The sequence below is a fragment of the Vulpes lagopus genome, chromosome 10 (genome assembly GCF_018345385.1).
Source record: "Vulpes lagopus strain Blue_001 chromosome 10, ASM1834538v1, whole genome shotgun sequence".
In the NCBI taxonomy this organism is placed as follows: Eukaryota; Metazoa; Chordata; class Mammalia; order Carnivora; family Canidae; genus Vulpes; species Vulpes lagopus.
In genome coordinates, this window is record NC_054833.1 from 66,339,000 (window position 1) to 66,360,820 (window position 21,821).

The 21,821-nt window shown below is 48.5% G+C and overlaps 1 protein-coding gene across 4 annotated transcripts in view; it reads right to left on the reverse strand.

Annotated features, from left to right (window-relative positions):
• Positions 1 to 12,552: 12,552 nt before the first annotated feature.
• SPECC1 (sperm antigen with calponin homology and coiled-coil domains 1) overlaps positions 12,553 to 21,821 on the reverse strand; it is a 228,542-nt gene continuing 219,273 nt past the window's right edge. For 3 of the 4 annotated variants that reach the window (XM_041771937.1, XM_041771938.1, XM_041771941.1), the window contains one exon: positions 12,553 to 15,997. In XM_041771937.1, coding sequence (XP_041627871.1) covers positions 15,908 to 15,997 — 90 coding nt within the window. In that variant the 3' untranslated portion in view covers positions 12,553 to 15,907. Of the gene's footprint in view, positions 15,998 to 19,623; positions 19,674 to 21,821 lie in introns of all 4 variants that reach the window. The other variant, XM_041771940.1, reaches the window with a different exon arrangement.

The window sequence follows — 21,821 nt, forward strand, 5'->3', positions numbered from 1 at the left end:
CTCTACCTTTCTTACTGAGGTCATCAGCTTATCTTCGGGCCACTTTGGCCACTTCCCAGAGAGGTGGGGGCCCCTCCTCATCCCCCCCTTTCTCTGACCAGATGCTCCTGTCATGGTTCTTGGCACATTCAACAGTGCCTTTCCAGCATCCTCTTGCTTCTGCTTCCCAGCTTGCTGGTAGGTCTGCTTTGTCTCCCACCCACCTGAGCCACGCAGCCCCCTCCACCCCGCCAGGCCCAGAGCCACTGCCAGGAGCTTGACCCTGATAGGGCTCCGGAATTTCTGCCTGCATGCTTCCAGGCCTTTCCTCTGCCCTCCTTCCACCCCTCCCCCTGCAAGAGAGGGAGGGGTCCCCACTGCCCTGGCCTCCGGGGCATTGGGGCATCAAGCAGAACCTCCCCACCTGCCCTCACCCAGGGAAGGTCTTGCCCACCCCGGGGCCCCCCTGCCTGAGAAGCCGCTGCTCCCCTTCCTCCCCGTGCCCCCCCACACCCCCACATTCTCCCTGGCCCCGGGCTTGTCCCCCACGAGCATCCAGATGTGCTGTCTCCTTCTGCCCTTCTAGATAAAAAGGGAAGAAGGAAAACCCGTCCCTGACCCCACAGCCCCTGCAGCCACCTGTCCTCTGCTCCGTCCGCCTCGAAAGCGGGGTGTCGGCGGGCCTCCCCCTGCTGCCCCACAGCCTCCCGGGGCACCGCCGGCCGCCTGGGCCCAGGTGCGCCCGCCCGGCCCTCCCGGCACCAGAGGTCACCGGCCCTCCCGGTCACGTGGTCACCTCCTTCCAGAAGCTCGGGCTTGGGAGAGGCCAGGCCCCCCAACCCGCGCCGGCCGCCGCCCGCTGCACCCCAGCAGCTCCCCGGCCCACCCTTCACCCCTGGTTGTTCCTATTCCAAACCCCCCGCCTGTGCTACTGCCCTGCCTTACAGACAAACGGGGCTCAGGCTCGCGGCAACCCCCAAACCCGAGGGGTAGGGAAGCCGAGCTGAGCGGGAGCAGGACGGCACGGCCCAGGGAGTGGGCGGGGCGGGCTCTTTCTCCCCAGTCACCTTGACCTGCAGGCGACAGTCACCTTGACCTGCAAGCGGCCCCAGGCAGAGCGCCCGTAACCCCCCCAGTCCCCGCTCAAAGCGCCCGCGGCCCAGCCAGGTTTCGGCAGGAGAGCAGCCGCGAGGCCCTCGGGCGGCGGGGGGCGCCCTCCCCCCTGGGAGCCTCTCCCCGCTCCGCCCGGGCCTCTGCAGCTTGCTCCCTGGGCGGGTGACGGCGACCCGACCCGACCGAGCCCTCCCGCCTCCGTCCCGCCTAAGCTCCCTCCCCTCCCACCCGAGCAGCTGCAGGGACCTCCTCGCCAGGTTTCTTTCTATTCTTTATTTTATTTTATTTTATTATTTTATTTTATTTTACTTTTCATTCTTTTCTTTTCTTTTATTATTTTATTTTATTTTACTTTTTATTCTTTTATTTTATTATTTTACTTTATTTTATTTATTTTTACACTTTTGTTTCTCTACCATCGCTTCTCTGTTTGACTTCCAAAGAGCATGTTTAAGAATGTAGTGTGGGGGCAGGCCTGGTGCTCAGTGGTTTAGTGCCTGCCTTCCGCCCAAGGAGTGATCCTGGGGTCCAGGGATCGAGCCCCACGTCCGGCTCCCTGCATGGAGCCTGCTTCTCCCTCTGCCTGTGTCTCTGCCTCTCCTCTGTGTGACTATCATAAATTAAAATTTTTTTAAAAAAATTAAAAATAAATAAATAAATAAAATCTTAAAAAAAAGATAGTGAGATAGTGAGACCACGTTCAGAGCCCTTTGGTGACTTCTGATAAGGACCGAAAGGTTCTTACCCACCTACTTCTTCCAGCCAGCATGTTGCACATTTTGCTGCTCACACTGGCCTTCCTGCTGTGTTCCTAACACACACACACACACACACACACACACACACACAGGCACACACACAGCTTGGCCCTGCCCCCACTCCAACACAGCACGTTCCTGTCACAGGACCTTTGCACATGCTGTTGCCCCAGCCCATTGAGCTCTTCCCACCATTTTCATATGGTTCCCTCATCCTATCTTTCAGGTATCTGCTCAGATTTTGTCACCTACTCAAAGAGGATTTCTCCAACCATCCTTCCTAGAAGAGCACCTACCCCAGCAGCCCAGCTGGGTTTTCTTCCTCTACTCTGCTTTCCTTCCCTGTGCTTATCAATACCTGTCATCTTGTGTATTCCTCTGTTTCTCATCTGCCTCCCTTACCAAACCGACCCGGGCTGTCTGCCTTATTAATTATTGTATCCCCAGCACCTGGCAGCCCGCCCGGCACAGAAGAGCCCGGGGGAACATTTACAGATGAATCCAGGGTTGCTCAGAAATGTGAGGCCCAAAAGCACTGAAGTAAAGAAAACAAACACCAGGCTATTGCTTATTCAGAAACAAATGCAACCAGCTATCTCAGGCGATAAGATAGTGAGTTCTCCCCTCCCATGCTTTACGTGCAAATCTATCCTGTTTTTATAGGTTTGAAAAGGAAGTTTCAAATTGATGTAGCTTGAGCTGTTGGTGGGGTCCGGAGCTGACAGCCAATCAAGAATTCTTGAGACATCTTTGGTGAAAAAAAAAAAGTTGTTTTTTTTAAAAAAGATTTTATTTTTTCAGGAGAGACAGAGAAAGAGGCAGAAACATAGGCAGAGGGAGAAGCAGGCTCACTGTGGGGAACCTGATGTGGGACTCGATCCCAGGACCCCAGGATCACACCCTGAGCTGAAATCAGACGCTCAACCACTGAGCCACCCAGGTGCCCCTAAAAAGGTGGTTTTATTAAAGCATGGGGATAGGTCCTGTGGGCACAGAGAGCTGCCCTGGGGGTGTGAGGGGTGGCTGATTATATACTTTGGAGCTGGGGGACAATGTAAGGGCAAAGGGAGGTTTCCAAAAGGACTTTCATATGCTAGAGAAGGATCCTGGAGGCCTGGCTGTTATCAAGCTAAGGTTGTTTTTCCCTCTAGCAAGGCATTAATATTAAGACATTTGGGAGGGGTGGGGAGAGCGCCTGGGTGGCTCAGTCAGTTAAGTGTTCAACACTTGATTTCTGCTCAGGTCATGATTTTAGGGCGGTGAGATCAAGCCCAGCAACCGGCTTAAGACTCAGCCAGAAGTCTGCTTGAGATTCTCTCCTTCTCCCTCTGCTCGTGCATGTATGTGTGCACACATGCTCTCTCTCAATAAGAAATAAAATCTTTTTAAAAAAATACATTGGGGCACCGGGGTGGCTCAGTTGGCCAAGCAGCTGCCTTTGCTTGGGTCATGATCTTAGGGTCTTGGGATTGAGTCCTAGGTTGGTCTCCATGCTCAGCGGGGAGCCTGCTTCTCCCTGCCCCTCCCCCTGCTCATTCTCTCTCTCTCTCTCTCTCTCTCTCTCACCCACCCAGTCACATGCTCTCTCCCTCTCTCTCAAAAACAAAACAAAAACAAAAAAAACCAGCAGCGAAAATTCTGGAGGAAAACCTGGGAGCACTCCTTGATAACCTTGGACCAGGGAAGAACTTCCAAGCTTTGACTTAAAACCCAAAGGACAAAAGAAAAGATAAAAAAATTTAAAACTCTGCCTGGCAAAAACAAACCACCGAGAACAAAGACAAATAAGCAGCCTGGGAAACTATTTGCATCTCAAATCACAAACATCATCTCTGTTAACGTACAAAAAGCTGCAAGTTGCGATTTCTAAACACTCTTGGAAGAAATAGGGGCAAAGGAGAAGAGGGGATGATTTACAGAAAAAAGAAACACAGGATTTTAAAGCACAGCCAACCTCCTTCATAATAAAATGCAAATTAAAACTAAATTCTGATATCACTTCTCATCTATCAGATGGGCAAAACTCCCAAGATCTCCTAACATGCTCTGTGGGCCAAGCTGTGGTAAAGAGACACCTCCTCCGTTGCTGATGGGAGGAAGCCAATCCAGGTCCCACAAAGGCAATTTGGCAGTTTCCATCCAAAAGCCAAATGCATGTATCCTTTGACCCAGCAATTACAAGTTTGAAATTTAGGCAGGTGAACCTATCTGTACACGTGTATGTTAATAATTACAGCAGTGTTGTGATTAATTGCAAAAGTCTGGAGACAACCCCTATATTCATCACCCGGACCGGGAACTACGTCCCAGTTTGCTTGGGAGAGTTTACACCTTTGCTTCTATATATTTAATAATAGAGACCCCCCACTTTCACTCTCAAAGCTGTCTTGGTTTGGAGGATGGATCGGATGGCCCCTCCTTTGGGGACTACGTGGATAATTTATGCTGCCCCATAATATTGGACAGCAGAAACAGAGTGAGAATGCTCTGGGTATGGACCTGGAAAGGTCTCCAGACTCACTGCTAAGGGAAAAGAAAAAGCAAGATAAGGAACCCTGTACGCAGCATGCGCTTTTGGGGTTAAAAGCAGGGGTGGGGTATGGGGCAGGGAGATCTAATAATATTCGCATTTGCTTGTACATGCATAACACACATGCTGGAAAGGAACACAAAATAACTGATAGCATGGTTATCGGAGCGCACTCCTACGGAGAGGGGAGGAGAGACTGAGGGGTGGGGGGAATCTGTCACTGCTCGTCTTTTCATCACATTTTATTTTTCAAGCCAAGTAACATTAAGTTTTCGAACCCATTCACAGAATTAAGCTTTAAGATGCAAAAGAATAGACGTGGTCACAGGCTTCCAGGTGCCTACACAATGTTGATCCTTCCCTTCCTTTCAGTAACAGAGCCCCAATTTTTGCCAGCCTTACTGCTGTTCGCCTAAGCCTCCTTTGCAACGAGGTGGCCGGGGTGGGGTGGGGGGACACCACATTCTGCCCAGTGGAAATAACGTGTTTTATAGGTCTTCTAGAAAGACTTAAAAGGGATGGGGCAGTCTTCCTCAATCCTGTCACCTGGAACACAGTCGTGATGACTGGAACTCTGACAGCCACATTAGATCATGAGGACAAATATGCCATCCACTCAGAGATGCCAGAGTGGAAAGGAGCCTAGCTCCCTATAATCTTATGATTCTAACATATCATCTGTGGACTTTCTACCTCTGGACTTCTTTTTTTTTTTTGGGAAGAACTAAGTAAGCTTTTTAACTTGTCTAACGTGGTATTTTTCAGGCCTCTATCCCTGCAGTTTAACTTAATCCTAACTGATACCTCGGTGTACCAGGGCACTGAAAAAAAAAACACTGAAAGGATGTCAATTTTGGTGAAACATTTTTACTATGATGCCAAGAGATTTTTATTTCCTTTGTGCTTTTTGGTATTTTCGGTACTAAACACCTATTTTAATAACAATTGTCACTGTAAGATAGTAACATCTGCACAATTCTAGGAAATGGATCTTCCAGCTTCTGGTTTTGGGGCAGGAGAATTTCCCTTTCAAAGGAGAGGGTGATGATGAGGGGTCCCGTGTGTCAAAGCCACTCACAAGTGGCCCTGTTCTAGCAGCCGAGATTCCACTGCTTCCCTGCTGTTGCAGGCCGTGCTTAGGGCCTGCAAGGTGGGGAAGAGCCGCCTGTTGCTTAATTGTGAACAAGACCTAGCAGATGTTTGATGCCAGGTCTGATCCAGATTTGCCAAATACCCCTGGATGTACCCGCCTGCTCTCTGCTGGGAAACAAGTTTCCATTGTCTGCAGACTGTACGCAGTGGAGAATCCTCCATGGCCTGTGGACATGGACATGATGAAACTCCCGTGGATTCCTGACTGACTCAATCTGGGAGGAGAAAGCCAGCACATGTTCTTGGAGTCCAGCGCTGGCTTCCCCCATGGGGGTGCACAAACAGTTCCAGAGAGGGAACCTTTCCAGAAACATGTCGAGAGGGGCTCTGAGGCCAGTTACGACCGCCTACCTGGTTTTCTGTTCCCAGCTGCCTGCTGTTACGCAATGTGTGACTCACCCTTTGGGCCTGGTGCTTCTCCAGCGGGGCTCCCATCCTTGGAGGGAGACTGTGGGTCAGGTCTGTGGGTTCTCAGCACCAGAGGACATATGTCTCTGATGAGATGATGGACCTTCCTGGCGTGTTAAATTCACTCAGAGATCTTTATGAGGGCAAGTCACCATTTTTATATTAAGCTATCATGGATGGGGGGTGACGAAGAGAATGTAGAATCCTAAATACTTTTAAGAAGTCAAATAAAACACTTAAGCCTTCAGAATAAAAGACTTCCAACAAGTCTGGCAGTGCCCAGCTGCTTTGAAGGAGGCTCTGAGACCCCTTCGGTGCTGTTTGGGTGCTCTTAGGTCTATGGGAAGAGGCCTAGGTCCCCGGTGTAAAGGATTTCAAGCTCAGACTAATTGGAAATGCGCCAACACTGTAAAACATCCAATCTTGCCTAAACAAATCACCCAATCCCTTCACGGAGAAAGGGGTTTACACAAGGTGGCTGGAGAGAGTAGGTCTTTCCTTTCCAGCTAGCTGCCAGCAGCCTCCTCCTGGCTCCCAACCCCACCCCAGGAAGACCTGCTTTCCCTTCTACCCCCACCTTCCCTGTCATACTTGGTGGCTGCCTGCCCACCTCCTGACCCTGAGTCCTTCCGGCGCCCCCACCATTGGGCTCCTAGGCCCCCATTTCACGCACAAGAGGTGATGCCCGGACACAGCAGCAGACAGAAGAGACAGGTCCCTGCCTTAGGACAGCTTACAGTCTATGAGGGGATGGGGACAGACATGAACCCCAGGATGACAACCATGGCTGGGTTAGCTGCATGTCTGACAATGAGCAGTCTTGGAGGAAATGCAAAGGCTGCATCGAAAGGTTATCTCAGGGGGGCATGATTTAATCAGGGTTGGGGGGGGAACCAAGGGAATGCTTCTCCTTCTCCTGTATTTTTTTTTTTTTAAGATTTTATTTATTTATTCATAGAGACACACACACACAGAGGCAGAGACACAGGCAGAGGGAGAAGCAGGCTCCATGCAGGGAGCCTGACGTGGGACTTGATCCCTGGTCTCTGGGACCACAACCTGGGCCAAAGGTGGTACTAAACCACTGAGCCACCTGGGCTGCCCAATTTTTTTTTTTTTTTTTTTAGATTTTTATTTATTTATTCATGAGAGACACAGAGAGAGGCAGAGACACAGGCAGAGGGAGAAGCAGGCTCCCTGCAGGGAGCCCAATGCGGGACTCCAAGATCATGCCCTGGGCCAAAGGCAGACCAACCACTGAGGCACCCAGGTGTCTGGGATGTCACACTTTCCTTCCCGACTGGGAGGAGGTGGGAAAGCCATGGTGCACTGGAGTGCATTGGGTTCAGAGCTGCCTGTGAGCTACAGGCCTGCATTAGCAGCTCAGAGAACAGAGCAGAAAAGACTCTTCCCGTAGAAGACCAGGAAGGGACACACAGACGAGGTGCCAGTGGCCGACCAGGGCCCGTTGGTTTAGTTCACTCAGGGTTGGGGGGTTGGGGGGGGTGTTTAAAATCCATTTGGTAGAGCTCCTCCAGGCAGCTCAGGGCACCCCTTCCCCTAGGCCTCAGCACTGCCTGGCCTCAGGCTGCCCATGGTGCAAATACAAATGCAAGACCCCAGGGGCACCTGGCTGGCTCTCTCGGGAGAGCATGCGACTCTTGGTCTCAGGGTTGTGAGCTCAAGCCCCATGTTTGGAGGAGAGATCACTTAAAAAAAAAAAGAAAGAAAGAAAGACACCAAGTAGAGTTATAATTTCAGATGAACAACAAATATTTTAGGGCACTTGGGTGGTTCGGTGGTTGAGCGTCTGCCTTTAGCTCAGGGGTGACCCTGGAGTCCTGGAATGGAGTCCCACATCGGGCTCCCCGCCGGGAGCCTGCTTCTTCCCTCTGCCTGTATCTCCCTCATTCCTTCCTGGACTCCGGGATAAGCAGTCACCCAGACTTGGACAGAAAGAGTTCAGTGTGGGGGCTCCGGGAGACACGGAGGCTGGACAGCCGCCAGAGCCCACCCCCACCCCCAAGTGCTGCCTTCTTTCCAATTTCTGTGGAAAAGAGCAAAGCAATCCCCAAATATGGGCATGCCCCTGTCAGCACTGGCCTCTGGGGAAAGTCCTTCTAGAAATGGAGATCCTGAGCTATGCAGCGGGCTGCCCCAGGCAGGCCCTCAGTTGTCACCCAGTGCAGGGTGCCTTGTCAGGAGGCGCGATTTCATGCCTGGCACCCGAGGGCCACTTGTAAGGCATCTCAGCGCCACCGTCTGTGGTGGTTGGTTTGGCCCGGCCAGTCGGCCCCGCTGGAGGGGTGCGGAGGCTGAGAGCACTGAACCGGGGCGGCCTCAGGCTGACCTGGTGTCAACATTTCTGCCCTGCCAGGCACGGTTGTGGGAAGCAGGTGGCCTGGCCACTCTGGGCACCTCCGAAAGTGACCCCCACCTCCTGGGTGGTTGTGAGGCCAGAGTGGACTTTCCTGTGCAGGTTCAAACCTTGCCTGGTGGACTTGGCTGTTACTCACACTTACCTGCTTCCAGGTAGGCTGCTCTGAGGGAACCCTGAGGACACGTCCCTTGAGGATCCGGAGATGCCAAAGGGAGCACTGTCTCCACCAGGAATGCCTCCTTGAGGACTGGTCACCCACCCAGTGACCCTCAATATTCCAGGCTAACAGAACTCCAATTTTGTTTGCGTGGGGTGCCCTGCGTCAGAGAGAGTGACCTCCTCCACTCCTAGGACCAGTCACAGGAGATCACTCTGTTTCCTTTTCCAGTTTCAGATTGGGTAGAGGCAGGAGATGCCATTTTGGTCAATGGGATAGAACCCGAGGGGGTTGGAGGTGGGTTCTGGGAAAGCTTTTTACCTGTCTTTGAATGCGGATGTCCTGAACATAAATGTGATCCTTGCTTCATCCACCATCAAAAAAATATATGCATCAACTCCTTTAGGCTAAGATGCATGTATGGTCTCGATGCAGGAGCTGATCTCTAAACTTCATGGGACAGGAAATATTTAGTTGCTTGTCAAATAGTGTATCATGGGGACCCCTGGGTGGCTCAGCAGTTGAGCTCCTGCCTTAGGCCCAGGGCGTGATCCTGGAGTCCCGGGAGTCACAATGCCTCAGCGTCCTGCATAATCGTTGCAGGATAAATCATTTTTGATTCATTGGTAGAAACATTCAGCTACCATGAACTCTTGTTTCTTCTTTTTTTAGACTTTTTTCATTCACAAGACACAGAGAGGCAGAGACACAGGCAGAGGGAGAAAGGCTCCTCACTGGGAACCTGATGTGGGACTCAATCCCAGAACCCTGGGAGCAAGATCTGAGCTGCAGGCAGACACTCAACCACTGAGCCACCCGGGTGCCCCATGAGCTCTTGTTTCAATTTGGAATCCCTCCTTGAACTCTGGGAGCTAGACACACCTCAGCACCCAGCTGGATTTCAGTGTTGTGGCGGGTCTCACGAAAAGTCCTTTCCAGCATTTTCCAACTTGATGGTAATAATCCCAGAACTACAACGGAAAGCCCCTGGGGAGACACTTAAAATCCGATCAAAGACCTTCATCCTTTTTCCTTTGCTAGCACTGCGTCCATTTGCGTGAATATAACACATTTCCAAGTAGAATCTAACCTCCCTGAGTCTTTAAATGAATGCAGTCTAACTTAACCCATCTGCCTGAGCAAAACCTCAGTGTGAGTGGCTCAGTGATTGAGCATCTGCCTTCAGCTCAGGGTGTGATCCTGGAGTCCCTTACATGGAGCCTGCTTCTCCCTCTGCCTGTGTCTCTGCCTCTCTCTGTCTCTCATGAATAAATAAATAAAATCTTAAAAAAAAAAGCCATAAAAAGATCTGGAGCCTGGAGATCTTGTGGGTTGGCCAAAGAACCCTGCTGCCCCTCCCACTTGTCCATCTGGGTTACTATTTATACCACTCTTTAAACGTGTCATTACCCTTGTATCAGAAAAACGAAGCAAAACAAAATGGAACATGGGAAAAGGGAGCCACAGCTTTCCTGTATTACTGCTCGAGACCTCACAAGGCATGGCCACCCTTTGGAAAGTCTTGTTTTAGAGGACACATCCAGCCAGAGAAGGAACTTCGCCTGACAGGACAAGTCAAGGGCAGGTCCAGGGCAGAGTCTCAGACCTCCTTGGGCTGGGAGTCCTAGGCCAGCCATCTCAGACTCAAGGATGTTCATGGCTGAGGAAGATGAGCCATACTCAGTCCTGGAGAGGCATTTCAAACTCACATTTAACTCCCACAAAGTTGGGCAGCCCCGGTGGCGCAGCGGTTTGGCGCCGCCTGCAGCCTGGGGTGTGTTCCTGGAGATCCGGGATCGAATCCCACGTCGGGTTCCCTGCATGGAGCCTGCTTCTCCCTCTGTGTCCCAGCCATTCTCTCTCTCAATAAATAAATAAATAAATAAATAAATAAAATCTAAAAAAAAAAAGTTAACTCCCACAAAGTCTACCACATATGTTTACGTTTGGGGGAAACATAAGGTTTAAAAAAAAAAGTGTGACAATTGCCACCTGCTTCCAATCCATGATCATGTGCCCCGGAGCAAGCATGAAGAGGCATGGGACAAATGTCACTCCCTTCCACTGTCTTGGGTCCTGTGAGCCACTCATTAGTGAGAGTCTTAGGACAGAATACAACTTCAGTGTTTTACGCTATATTTGTTTGTTTGGGATACAATATGGCCCTAACTGCAAGCCATCGTCTTGAGCTGGTGCTCATTCCATCCCTGGAGGAAAACTTGGCGGCATCAAGAGAGGGGAATTTGTAGATGTTCAGGACGAGATCTTCCTAAGGAGCTTTCAGGGGTAACTTTGACAAAAAGAGATCTCTAACTTCTTTATTATTAAAAGTTGTTTTTTTAGTAATCCCTACATCCAACGTGGGGCTCAAACTCATGACCCTGAGATCAAGAGAGTTGCATGCTCTTCCAGCTGAGCCAGCCAGGCTCCCTGAGATTTCCACCTTTATTCTGACTTTAGATCCTAACTCCTTAAAGAGAGGCCCCCTCTCAGATTCAGGTCTGTGGGGCCCCAAGGAGCCACTTTTTTTTTGTCCCCCTCTTAGGGCTGGGGTCAAAGCCCTTTCTCTGAAGCTGCAATCCTAACGGGCCTCTGCTACACATTTGTATTAGTCTCCTGTTGCTGCTGTAACAAAGCACCACAGACTTCATGGCCATTATTCTACCCACCACACTCTTGTGTGTCCTCCAATTAACAACCAACGAGATCTTTCTGTATTTCCTAGTTAATAATTACCAAGCTGAAAAATCAGATTGGCCTACCATTGGGCCTCCTTGTCCTGTCTTTGAGGCCTGGTTTTCACACCAGATCCTTTCATGGGTCACTAACCAGCCAGTGGTTAGCTGCCGTGGTATCAGGTGCCTGTCCCTGACTAATCAGTGGGGGCTGGGTGTCAAGTAGGACCTGCTTAAGAATAAGCCAGTCCTCTTGCTGATGAGAGCGGTCTCCCTCCAAGTGTAGTGGTGAGTGGGACGGCTGGGTGCTGGCCAGCTCCACAGGATGTGGATCTGGCTGCTCTGAAATCCCAGATTCCTAGGTGATAGAGTCAAGGCCCCACAGCCTGCGGCTCCCCATCCTCCACAGCCCCGGAGAACCACGACCACCGACTGGGTGACAACAGTGCCATTCAGCATCAGGCACTGTGGAGCCTCTTGCCTGATGCCCGACTCCACATACGTGGGCTGTGTCAGCACACAGGACACAAGTGTTGGGGGATGTGCTTCATTTACAGAGGGGTCTAGGCTCGCAGAATGGGAACCCTCCTGCTGGGCCCCAAACTCTGGGAGGGACCAGTCTGCAGGTGCAGAGATGCTGGCCATCCCTCTAATGCCTGTGCGTGCGTGTGCACACGCGTGTGGTGTGTGTAGATCGAGGAGCTGCAGGTGACTGCTGGTAATCAGGTGTTGGGTCTGGTACCTTCTCCCATGGCCTGAGAGCCCACAGAGGAAAACGAGCTGCGGCTGTTGTCCTGGCTCTGTGCACATTAAGCCCCAGAGACTGCTATTCTCCAAGAAGGGAGAGTCCCTCTGGAGGGCGAGATCAGTGACGGTGAGATGATCCCAGGCGGAGGGAGAAGTGAAGATCCTGGGGCCCAGGGCAGGCAGCCCCCCTTCTCTCCTGTGGGCGGGGCTGGTCACCCAAGACGGCAGTGAGGGTGACCCCCCCACAGGGCCTGAAGAGCACACAGGGCGGACCAGGGTCTGGACACACCGGTGTCCTGCTCCTGCTGGAGGTCACATGGACTGTGCCTCCTCAATCCCCACCTGCGGATTCCGGGCCCGATCCCGGCTCATCGTCCCAGCTCTGCAGCACCCGTGCGCACCCTCCCCCCCAACGGGTCACTGGGACAAGGAACGGCAGTCCCAGCAGGAGGGTTGCGAATACGAGGAGGCGGAAAAGCCATTGGGACCCCGGGCCTTTCCCATAACTTCCAGTGACACGGGCGAGAGCTCAGCGGGGACCATGGGCCCAATAAGCAATAAAGATCAGGAGGCGCCTGTCGGCATGAGGCTTGCCATTCTGATGGAAGGCTGACAATGACAAGGAGTGTCACTGGGAAAAAGTCACAATCAGACCGAAACAAAATAGATTTATTAGAAATATTCCACAGCCACACATCCCAGCTTCCGCATTAATAGCTAGATACACCACGTGGGTGTGTCCCGTCCTCCCGGCGCTGGGGGTACCCTTTGTAGAAACGAGGCCACAGATGTATCAAGTGCATTCAACTAATGTAGTTAAAATCAGGGAGCTACTGAGGATATTAGAGACTTAGCCAAGGTCTAACCTGGGTCAGAAAAGTGAAATACCCAGGGAGCCGGGGCAGATGCAATATTAAAAATACTTTTTGCAAACGTGGCTAGGCTATATTCTTGACCGCACGTCGCCGGTGACTCGTGCCGAATGGCGCTCCAGCTTGGGGATGGAGGAGCTGCCGCCGATTTGGCAAATGGGTTTGCAGACACAAGTCCTCTCCTTCCACAGGCTCTGAAATGCCTGCCCTCCCCCGACAAGGAAGTGGGACTGGGGGGCTTCAGAGGAACGGCCAATGTTGTTTTCTTGGGGGGGTTGGAAACACCGCAGATACTGGTCACCGCCAGATGGCTCTTTGCTTTGGGACACTTTGGTCTCAACCGAAGCTAGGAAACAATAGCTGAATAAAGAACAAAAACCAAAGACTAACCTCATTTCTGAAGTGAGAAGGGAATAGGACACCAGAAGTGGGCATTTGCCTGGTTCCTCAGAATGGCTAATGCGGGGTGGGGGGGACGGGGGGCTGGCACCAGAGCTCACGCCCAGGGATCTCACAGCAAGGAAAGCCACGGACAGCTCTTCATGGCTTTAAAAACCACCTCTGCTCTTCGGGGTCTTGCCTTTTGCATCTGTCTTTTACATAAGAACAGTACATTTTACAGAAAGAGGATCCACAGAACCACCAATGACTTTAAATGAAGGCAGGAGAGAACCAAAGAGGCTACTGCAGCATCGGAAAGCCTCAGGACAGGAAACCGGAGACCGTAGTTTGCTGACCCTACCTTGTTTTCTCAATTAAGTTCCCATGTTCACCTTGTGCTCTGAGCTCTTCAGCTAAAAATCGATCTAAAAACCCCATCCTGCAGCCCAGCCCCAGGTGGCCCGGGACAGCCCCCCTACCCAGGTCCTGCAGGTGCTGTAAGGCCTGGTTCCTCTCCCAGGGCCTGCAGGGCTAGACCTGCCCCCGATGCCACCCACGAGCAGGACATGCACTTCCCCTTCTAGAAGCATGCCCACTGGTAAAGAAAATGGTAGCCAAGGAGCTTCTTTGAGTTATAAAAATAAATCGCCCACGGCCTTTCTTTCCTTCTTTATCGCCTGAAGGGAGCAGGCTCCAGTGTAGGGCAAGGGGAAGGAGAAGCATCACCACTGCATAGACGCTGCTGCTTCACCCAGAGCTGGATCTTCAGACTCATTTACAATAATCACTAAAAACAGGGCCCTGGTAATGCTGAACACCCGCTCCAGGTATCCCAAGAACCTCAACTGCTTCTCCCACAGAAACCCTGCGGTAATCCCAGATTAAACACACAGGCAACAGCTCACCCCAACTGCCTGGGATGTTGCCTTTCCCTACTGCAACAGAGACCAAGGCAGTCGCTGAGTTAATGAAAATGCATCAGTTATGTCAACAAAAGGCAGGTGCCTGAAGCAACATGGGATATCTTCCATTTGGATACGTTCCTCAGGAAGGAGTAAATTTAATTTGTTCAGACTTTGCCTCTCCACCTCCATGCAAAAACGAAGGAGCCACTTAGGGGGTCGTCTTTAGCAACTATGCTCAGGGCCCGGCCCTGGGGAGTGAGAGGAAGGGGTTCTCTCCTCTCAGGGGTTGTCAGGGAACTGTGAAAACACACATAGTAGTTCCCTGGTCCCATTCCAGATACTCTGAGTCAACGGATGGGGCAGGCTGGGGGTAGGGGTGTTTTTAACTAGCTCCCTGGGAGATTCTGATCTCAGGCCCCAAAGGAGAACCGTAAGCAGGCCGCTGTGGCCGCTCGAGGAGGAGGGATGGCCCCTCTGCAAGGCAAAGCTGTCACCTGTACTGAGGTGGTACTGGTCATGCCTGTTCCAGGACAGGGACCAGGTTGCCCGACCAAGCAGTAAATCAGAGATATACCTGAAAATGACGCAGTACTGTAACTGCCAGTGCCAGAGGTGAGGATGGCTCTTTGTCAGAGGGGTACTCGTACCAGCAGGTGGTGGGTGCTGACAAGTCCCCTGACAGCAGGTGGGAGTCACATGCGCTGGGTAATGTGCATCGATGTGCCCAACAGGAGCACACTGCAGGCAGTTAGCAGGCGCCCACCTGCACTTTCCAGGTGACCCTGGGCTGCTCTGGGAAGGGCTCCGCTGCCACTAAGGGTGACAGCAGGATAGGAGACTCAGGGCTTGCTTTTGCCAAGCAAATGTGAGGGGCCTGATGAGGTTCTAAACACCAAGTCCAGAGTTGAAATAGCATTCACATTTGCTGTTTGCCCAGTATCCCAGGAAATACCCCTCTGCAGCCTATGTGTGCAAACTCATGAAGACCTGGGTGGGCACAGGCCACTTCGCATGTGAGGAACATTCTGTACCCAGGGGAGATGGGTGTGGGCGAGAATGGTACCAGGAATGAACAGGAGGACAAGGCGGGGGTAAGGGTGGGGACAGTGGCTGACGTCTCTCTCTCGGCCTGTGAGCGACCGGAGCTCTGAGCGTGAGTGCGTCCAAGCACACAGACACATACTTCTTTCTATCTGCAGGCCACCCCCCGGGGACACAGCAGCAAATCACCCAGGGGCTACTCTATATTCTCACGCCTTTTCCTTTCCATCCAAAGATTCCAATAAGTGACAGCAAGTTTGAAAAAGTGCAATCAGGTTCCAGGGTCAAAACTGGAATCTGGAAAATAAGCATATTTCCCAAAAAAGGCGGGGCTCATGTGTCTCCAGGCTGCTCGAGAGCAAAATGTCTTTTTGTGTTTGGTTGGCTGTTTCTGTTTTGGATGGGGTGGGCAGTGGGAAGGGCAAAGTTTCTATCAAGGCAAAAGGCTGGATTTTTCATGAAAATATGACTGATTTGGAAGTGTTTGTTGTGAATCTCAGCAGCTCACGGGTCAAATGGCACCGTGTCACCGGAGATGTCCTACTGAGTTCTTGTGGGGTGGGCCTGGGCAAGGACCCTTAGGTCTGGAAGGAAGGAGGCCCGTGGGAGAGCACGCTTCCTCAAGACACTCCAAATGCATCTGGATTTAAAGCGGGTGTGAGGTGGAACCCAGCTCCGTTTCTCATTTGTGTGTTGGTTCCCCTGGATTGAGCGTCGTGGGTGGTGGATGGAGCAGGGCCTGTGGAAAGTGACCAGGTGCTTCCACGACAAGCTGCAGGCAGCGGGGCGTGCTCTCAGGACCTCCAGGCTTATGTCTCAAAGTACTTGTAGATCTGGGCCACGTACTGCATCACGCTCTGCCAGTCAGGCCGGTCTGTGTACAGCATCTCACTGAGTTCCTGCAGGAGAAAAGACGAGGTCACAGTGGGAACACCACAGACCCCCACCCCTGACAAAAGGGCTGGGATTCAGGTTGGGGCTGGTACTGCTTAGAAACCCTCCACCTGCTTGGATGGAAGGTGTAGGCAACACTGAAGTGATATTAAATGTTAAAAGAAAAGCAGTTTATTCCTATTTAATGGGGAGATACCGTCCCTTTTATTTTTATTTATTTATTTATTTATTTATTTATTTATTTATTTTATTTTTATATTTATTTATTTATTTATTTATTTATTTATTTATTTATTTATTTATTTTGATACCGTCCCTTTTAAAAAGACTAGATCTGACTTCCTGGCCCATTTCATCTTAATAACAGGACAGCATTAAAAAAATGTTTTGGAAAGGGAAAGTCACCCATAATTCCACTATCATAGCATGATTTCCACTTTTCTAAGTTATACTGGAATGTATTTATGTTCTCTCATACTTCCATCAAGTGGACACACTTTTGTGCACTCTGTATGTGTGTGTGTGTGTGTGTGTGTTTTAGAGGTAGAGAGCTAGGGGGTGGTGGGAGGGGCAGAGGGAGAGAGGGAAAGAGAGAATCTTAAGCAGGCTTCATACCCAGCGCAGAGCCCATGTGGGGCTCACTCGCACAACCCTGAGATCATGACCTGAGCCAAAGTCAGGTCAGATGCTTAACTGACTGAGCCACCTAGGAGCCCTCTGTGCTTTTCTACTTAACGTTTTCCACATGCAGTTTTACAAGCTGCCATGCTGGCTGTCATGGCAGTTGATGCACAGAGTCCAAGGAACTACTGCCTCACAATCGACATGACATCTAATGTGACATCTCCACACGACCAACTTTGTGATAAGCACCTTTGTGGGATACCGTTGAATTCGTGCCTTGAGGTGAATTCCCACGAATGGGGTTACCACGAAAGCCTTGAACCAACTGAACCTGCAACCCCTGTCTTATCAGAATTGAGTATTAGACCACTTAGTGTTTGTTGTGGTTGCTTCTCCCTTGCTTTAGTGGGGAATCAGCAAGCAAGCAGTGGAGGCCAGAGAGTGACAGGCAGGAGGGCTGGCTGCTCCGTCAAGCAGCCGCCACATGTTCCTGAAATTTGTGCTGCTGTACGTATTAAATAATTCACTGCAGGACTGAGTTTGGATTCTTTTGTAGTCACGAGAGAACAGTACGAAAGGACTCTGATGTAAAGCCAAGAGCAGGGATGTGGTGGAAAAATCAAGGCTGAACCTATTTGGCACATATGTTCTTGGATGGTGACAGAGACCTGTAACCAGCCATTTATTTTGTCTCCACGACATCTAAATATATTTTATGAGTTTTGCTTCCTGGTTGCGCTAAAAAATTATCAGCATATCACTGGCAAGGAAGGATGTGTCTTCCGTCTCAGAGAGGACATGGGAGTCTGATCAATATTCACAGCTTTGGGACACCCAGGTGGTGCAGGATCACACCTTTGAGCATCTGCCTTCAGCCCAGGGCATGATCCCAGGGTCCTGGGATTCAGTCCTGCATCCGGCTCCCCACAGGGAGCCTGCTTCTCCCTCTGCCTGTGTCTGCCTCTCTCTCTCTCTGTCTCTCATGAATAAATAAATACAATCTTAAAACAGAATTCACGGCTTTACTCAGACTATCTTATCACATGCTTGAACCTAACAGTAATAACAATTAAAAAATTGTTTTTATAAATATAAAATTATAACAATAATAACAATAATAAAAATACTCTGTACATTGTCAATACTTCTTCAAACATTTTGAAGGAACAATGGAGCACATTTCAGAAGAAGGGAGAGTATGCTGCCTAAACAAAAATCTGGGACATTTATTTGAATTAGTAGCTGAAAACCTTTCAAAATAGAAAACACTGGGCCCAGATGGGTTTCACTGGCAAATTCTGCTAAATACTTAAGGAAGAAGTAATACCAATTCTACACATTCTCTTCCAGGAAACAGAAGAGGAGGGCACACTTCCTCACTCCTTCTGCAGAGCCAGTGTGGCCCTAATGCCAAACCAGGCATAAACATTACAAGCTACCAATGTCCCACATGAACACAGACACAAAAGTCCTTAACAAATATTAGCAAACCGAATCATGATCAAGTGGGGTTCACATTAGGAATTCAAGACAGGTTCAACATCCATCAAAGTTTAACAGGCTTAATGAGAAAAATTATATGATATCAACAGATGCAGAAAAAAGCATTTATACATTCTTGAAGATATTTGTGAGTTTGGTCCCAGACCACCACAATAAAGCAGCATAAACAAATCAAATGAATTTTTTCAGTTTCCAGTGCACATAAGTTACATTACGTGTGGTCTATTATGTGTGCAACAGCATGTGTCTAAAAAAACCCCAAAAATGTATATTTGATTTTTGCATAACACAAGTTTGAATTGTGTGGATCCACTTATTTGTGAACTTTTTGGGATAAATACAGTATGGTACTATAAATATATTTTCTCTTCATTTTTTTAAAAGATTTTATTTATTTATTCATGAGAGACACAGAGAGAGAAAGAGAGGGAGAGAGAGAGAGAGAGAGAGAGAGAGAGGCAGAAGCACTGAGAGAGCCCGCTGAGCCACTCGGGCTGCCCATATTTTCTCTTCTTTATGATTTTCTTAACAACATACTTCACTTTAAGAATATAGTATATAATATCTAAAACATACAAAATATTTGTAATAGATATTATTGGTAAAGTTTCTGGTCAACAGTAGGATATTAGCAAAGTTTCTGGGGAGTTAAAAATTATACAGAGATATTTGCATGGGGGGGATTGGTGTCCCCCAACCTCTATGCTATTCAAGGGTCAACTGTACATACCTTAATTAAAAAATATTTTATTGCTAAAAAAATCCTAACCATCATCTAAGCTTTCAGTAAGGTGTAATCACTGATGACAGATCACCATCACAAATATAATAATAATAAAAATATAATTATAAATAATAATTTCAAGAATTACCAAAATGTGACACAGAGACACAAAGTTAGCACCTGCTATTGGCACAACAGAGGTGAGACTGGCTTGATGCAGGACTGCCACAAATCTTCCAGTTTGTAAAAGAAAATGTGGGGATCCCTGGGTGGCTCAGCAGTTTAGTGCCTGCCTTGGGACCAGGGTGTGATCCTGGGGTCCCGGGATCGAGTCCCACATCAGGCTCCCTGCATGGAGCCTGCTTCTCCCTCTGCCTGTGTCTCTGCCTCTCTCTCTCTCTCTATGTCTCTCATGAATAAATAAATAAAATCTTAAAAAAAAAATGCAGTATCCGTGAAGCTCAATACAGTGAAACACAAATGAGATATGCCTGCTTACAGAATTCAACAACTATTCATGACAAAAACTCCTGAAAAGCTAGAAAAATAGAAGATACACACAAAAACTGAAAGTTGACTTAATGGAGAGAGACTGGATACTTTCTCACTAAGATGAGGAGAAAAGAATAAGGCAAGGATGTCTTCTCTCACCTTTCCCATTCAACACCATGCCAGAAGTTCTAGCTAATGTAATAAGGCAAGAAAAAGAAACAAAAGGCATAGACTGGAAAGGCAGGACCAAACCTGTTTTTATTTTTTTATTTTTTATTTTTTTCAAACCTGTTTTTATTTGCAGATGACATGATCATCTATGTAGAAAACTCCAGAGTCTACAAAAAAAAAAAACCATTGGAACTAATACGCAAACTTAGCAAGATCTCAGTCGATAGCTTTCCTATTTTATATACCACCAATGAACAACTGAAATGTGAAACCAAACCAAACCAAATCATTTAAATGGCACTAAATTTTAAAAAAATTTTAAAAACTTGCTTATAAAACATTATATGCAAAAAACTACAAAACACTGATGAAAAAAAATCAAGAAGCAGGCACTTGGGTGGTTCAGTGGTTGAGCACCTGCCTTTGGCTTAGGTTGTGACCCCAGGGTCCTGGGATTGAGTGCCTGTGGGGAGCCTGCTTCCCCCTCTGCCTATGTCTCTGCCTCTCTGTGTCTCTCATGAATAAATAATTAAAATCTTGAAAAAAAAAAATCAAGGGACGCCTGGGTGGCTCAGTGGTTGAGCATCTGCCTTTGGCTCAGGGTGTGATCCTGGGGTTCTGGTTTCAAGTCCCCACGGGCTCCCTGCATGGAGCCTGCTTTTCCCTCTGCCTGTATCTCTGGCATTCTCTCTGTCTCTTATGAATAAATAAAATCTTTAAAAAAAATCAAGAATCTCTAAATAAATGGAGAGTATTCGATGTTTATGGATCAGATAACTAAGTATTGATAAAATGTCAATTCTTCCCAATCTGATCTATAGATAGAACACAATCCCAATCAAAACCCTGGCAAGCTTTTCTGGGGGATTGACACTGACAATCTGATTCTAAAATGTATACAGCAAAGGCACTAGGACAACCAAAGAAATTCTAAAAAAAATAAAATTGGAAGACTTGATTTCATGATCTATCAAGTTGTATGAATCAGGACAGTGTGGCGCTAAGTGACAGATGCGTAGATCATGTTACATGTATTTTACCATAATAAAAAAAATTGAAAAAAAAAAAAAGAGATAAAGCTTCCTGTCCTTGGGATCTCATGGTCTCGGGGGGATGGAGATAAGCCCTATAATCAGATATATTACAATGTAACACTGCATGAGCTATATAGTACTGAGTACATTGTGCATTAAGAGCCCAGAAGGTGGACATGGCTGTCCTGGATGAAGGGTCATACAGTAGGTGAGACGTGGGCTCTGGAGAAGACCTGCCTGGTTGACTCTTGCCTTTGCCAGTCACTAGTGTATGACCTTTTATGGACCTGTGCCTGCCTCAGTGGTACACCTGTAAAGAGCATCTGTCTTCACAGGACTTTGGAGAGGACTCAATGAATCAACACACAGAAAATGACTGGGGGCGCCTGCATAACTCAGTTGGTTGAGCATCCAATTCTTAATTTCAGCTCAGGTCATGATCTCAGGGTTGTGAGATTGAGCCCTGGGTTGGGCTCTGCATTCAGCAGGGAGTCTGTTTCTCTTTCTCCTCTTCTCCCTCTGTCCCTCCCCCTGCTTGCACACACACACTCTGTCTCTAAATAAATAAACAAAATCTTAAAAAGAAAATGGCACATAATCAACACAAAAAATATTTTTCATACATTTTCATACTTCATAATGCTAAACTCACATTAATTCTTTAAGTATACCTCATAAAGTTTATACTACAGAGCAGGCTCAGTTTAGGAATCATTTTGATAGCCTCATAAAATCCTGAATTGTAAAGACTTCCCTGTCCTGATCTCTGTGTGTAGTGACTGTTTGGGTGGCTTACTCAGTAGGCAACACCCCAACAGATGGTATGACTCAGCATGAGGGTCTTCTGTTTACCAGGATACAAACACATCAACCCTCGGAGGACATACATTCTGACTGTCTTTTCAGTAATAGCAATGATACCACATGTCCTCTCTCACCTATTCTTTCTCTGAAGAGTTGCTCACACTTGGTGGGCTAAACCTCTATGTTACACTGTGGCTGAGAAGGAACGCGTTGTAAAATTGGGAAAGCATGATCGAGCTTTCATTTAAGAAATAATCTCATCCTTGCTAATATGCTACACCAGAAACCTATATTTACTTGGATATACACATATAAGTGAACTTTTTTCCTCACTAATCTTACAATAGATCTTGATCAAAGGCTTGGGGTTATTACTGCTGCCAATTCTGCATATACATACATATATATTTTTTTTTAGAAGTTATCATGTGTAATTAAAGATTATTTTTCAATCCACATCAAGATACTGCAAAGCAA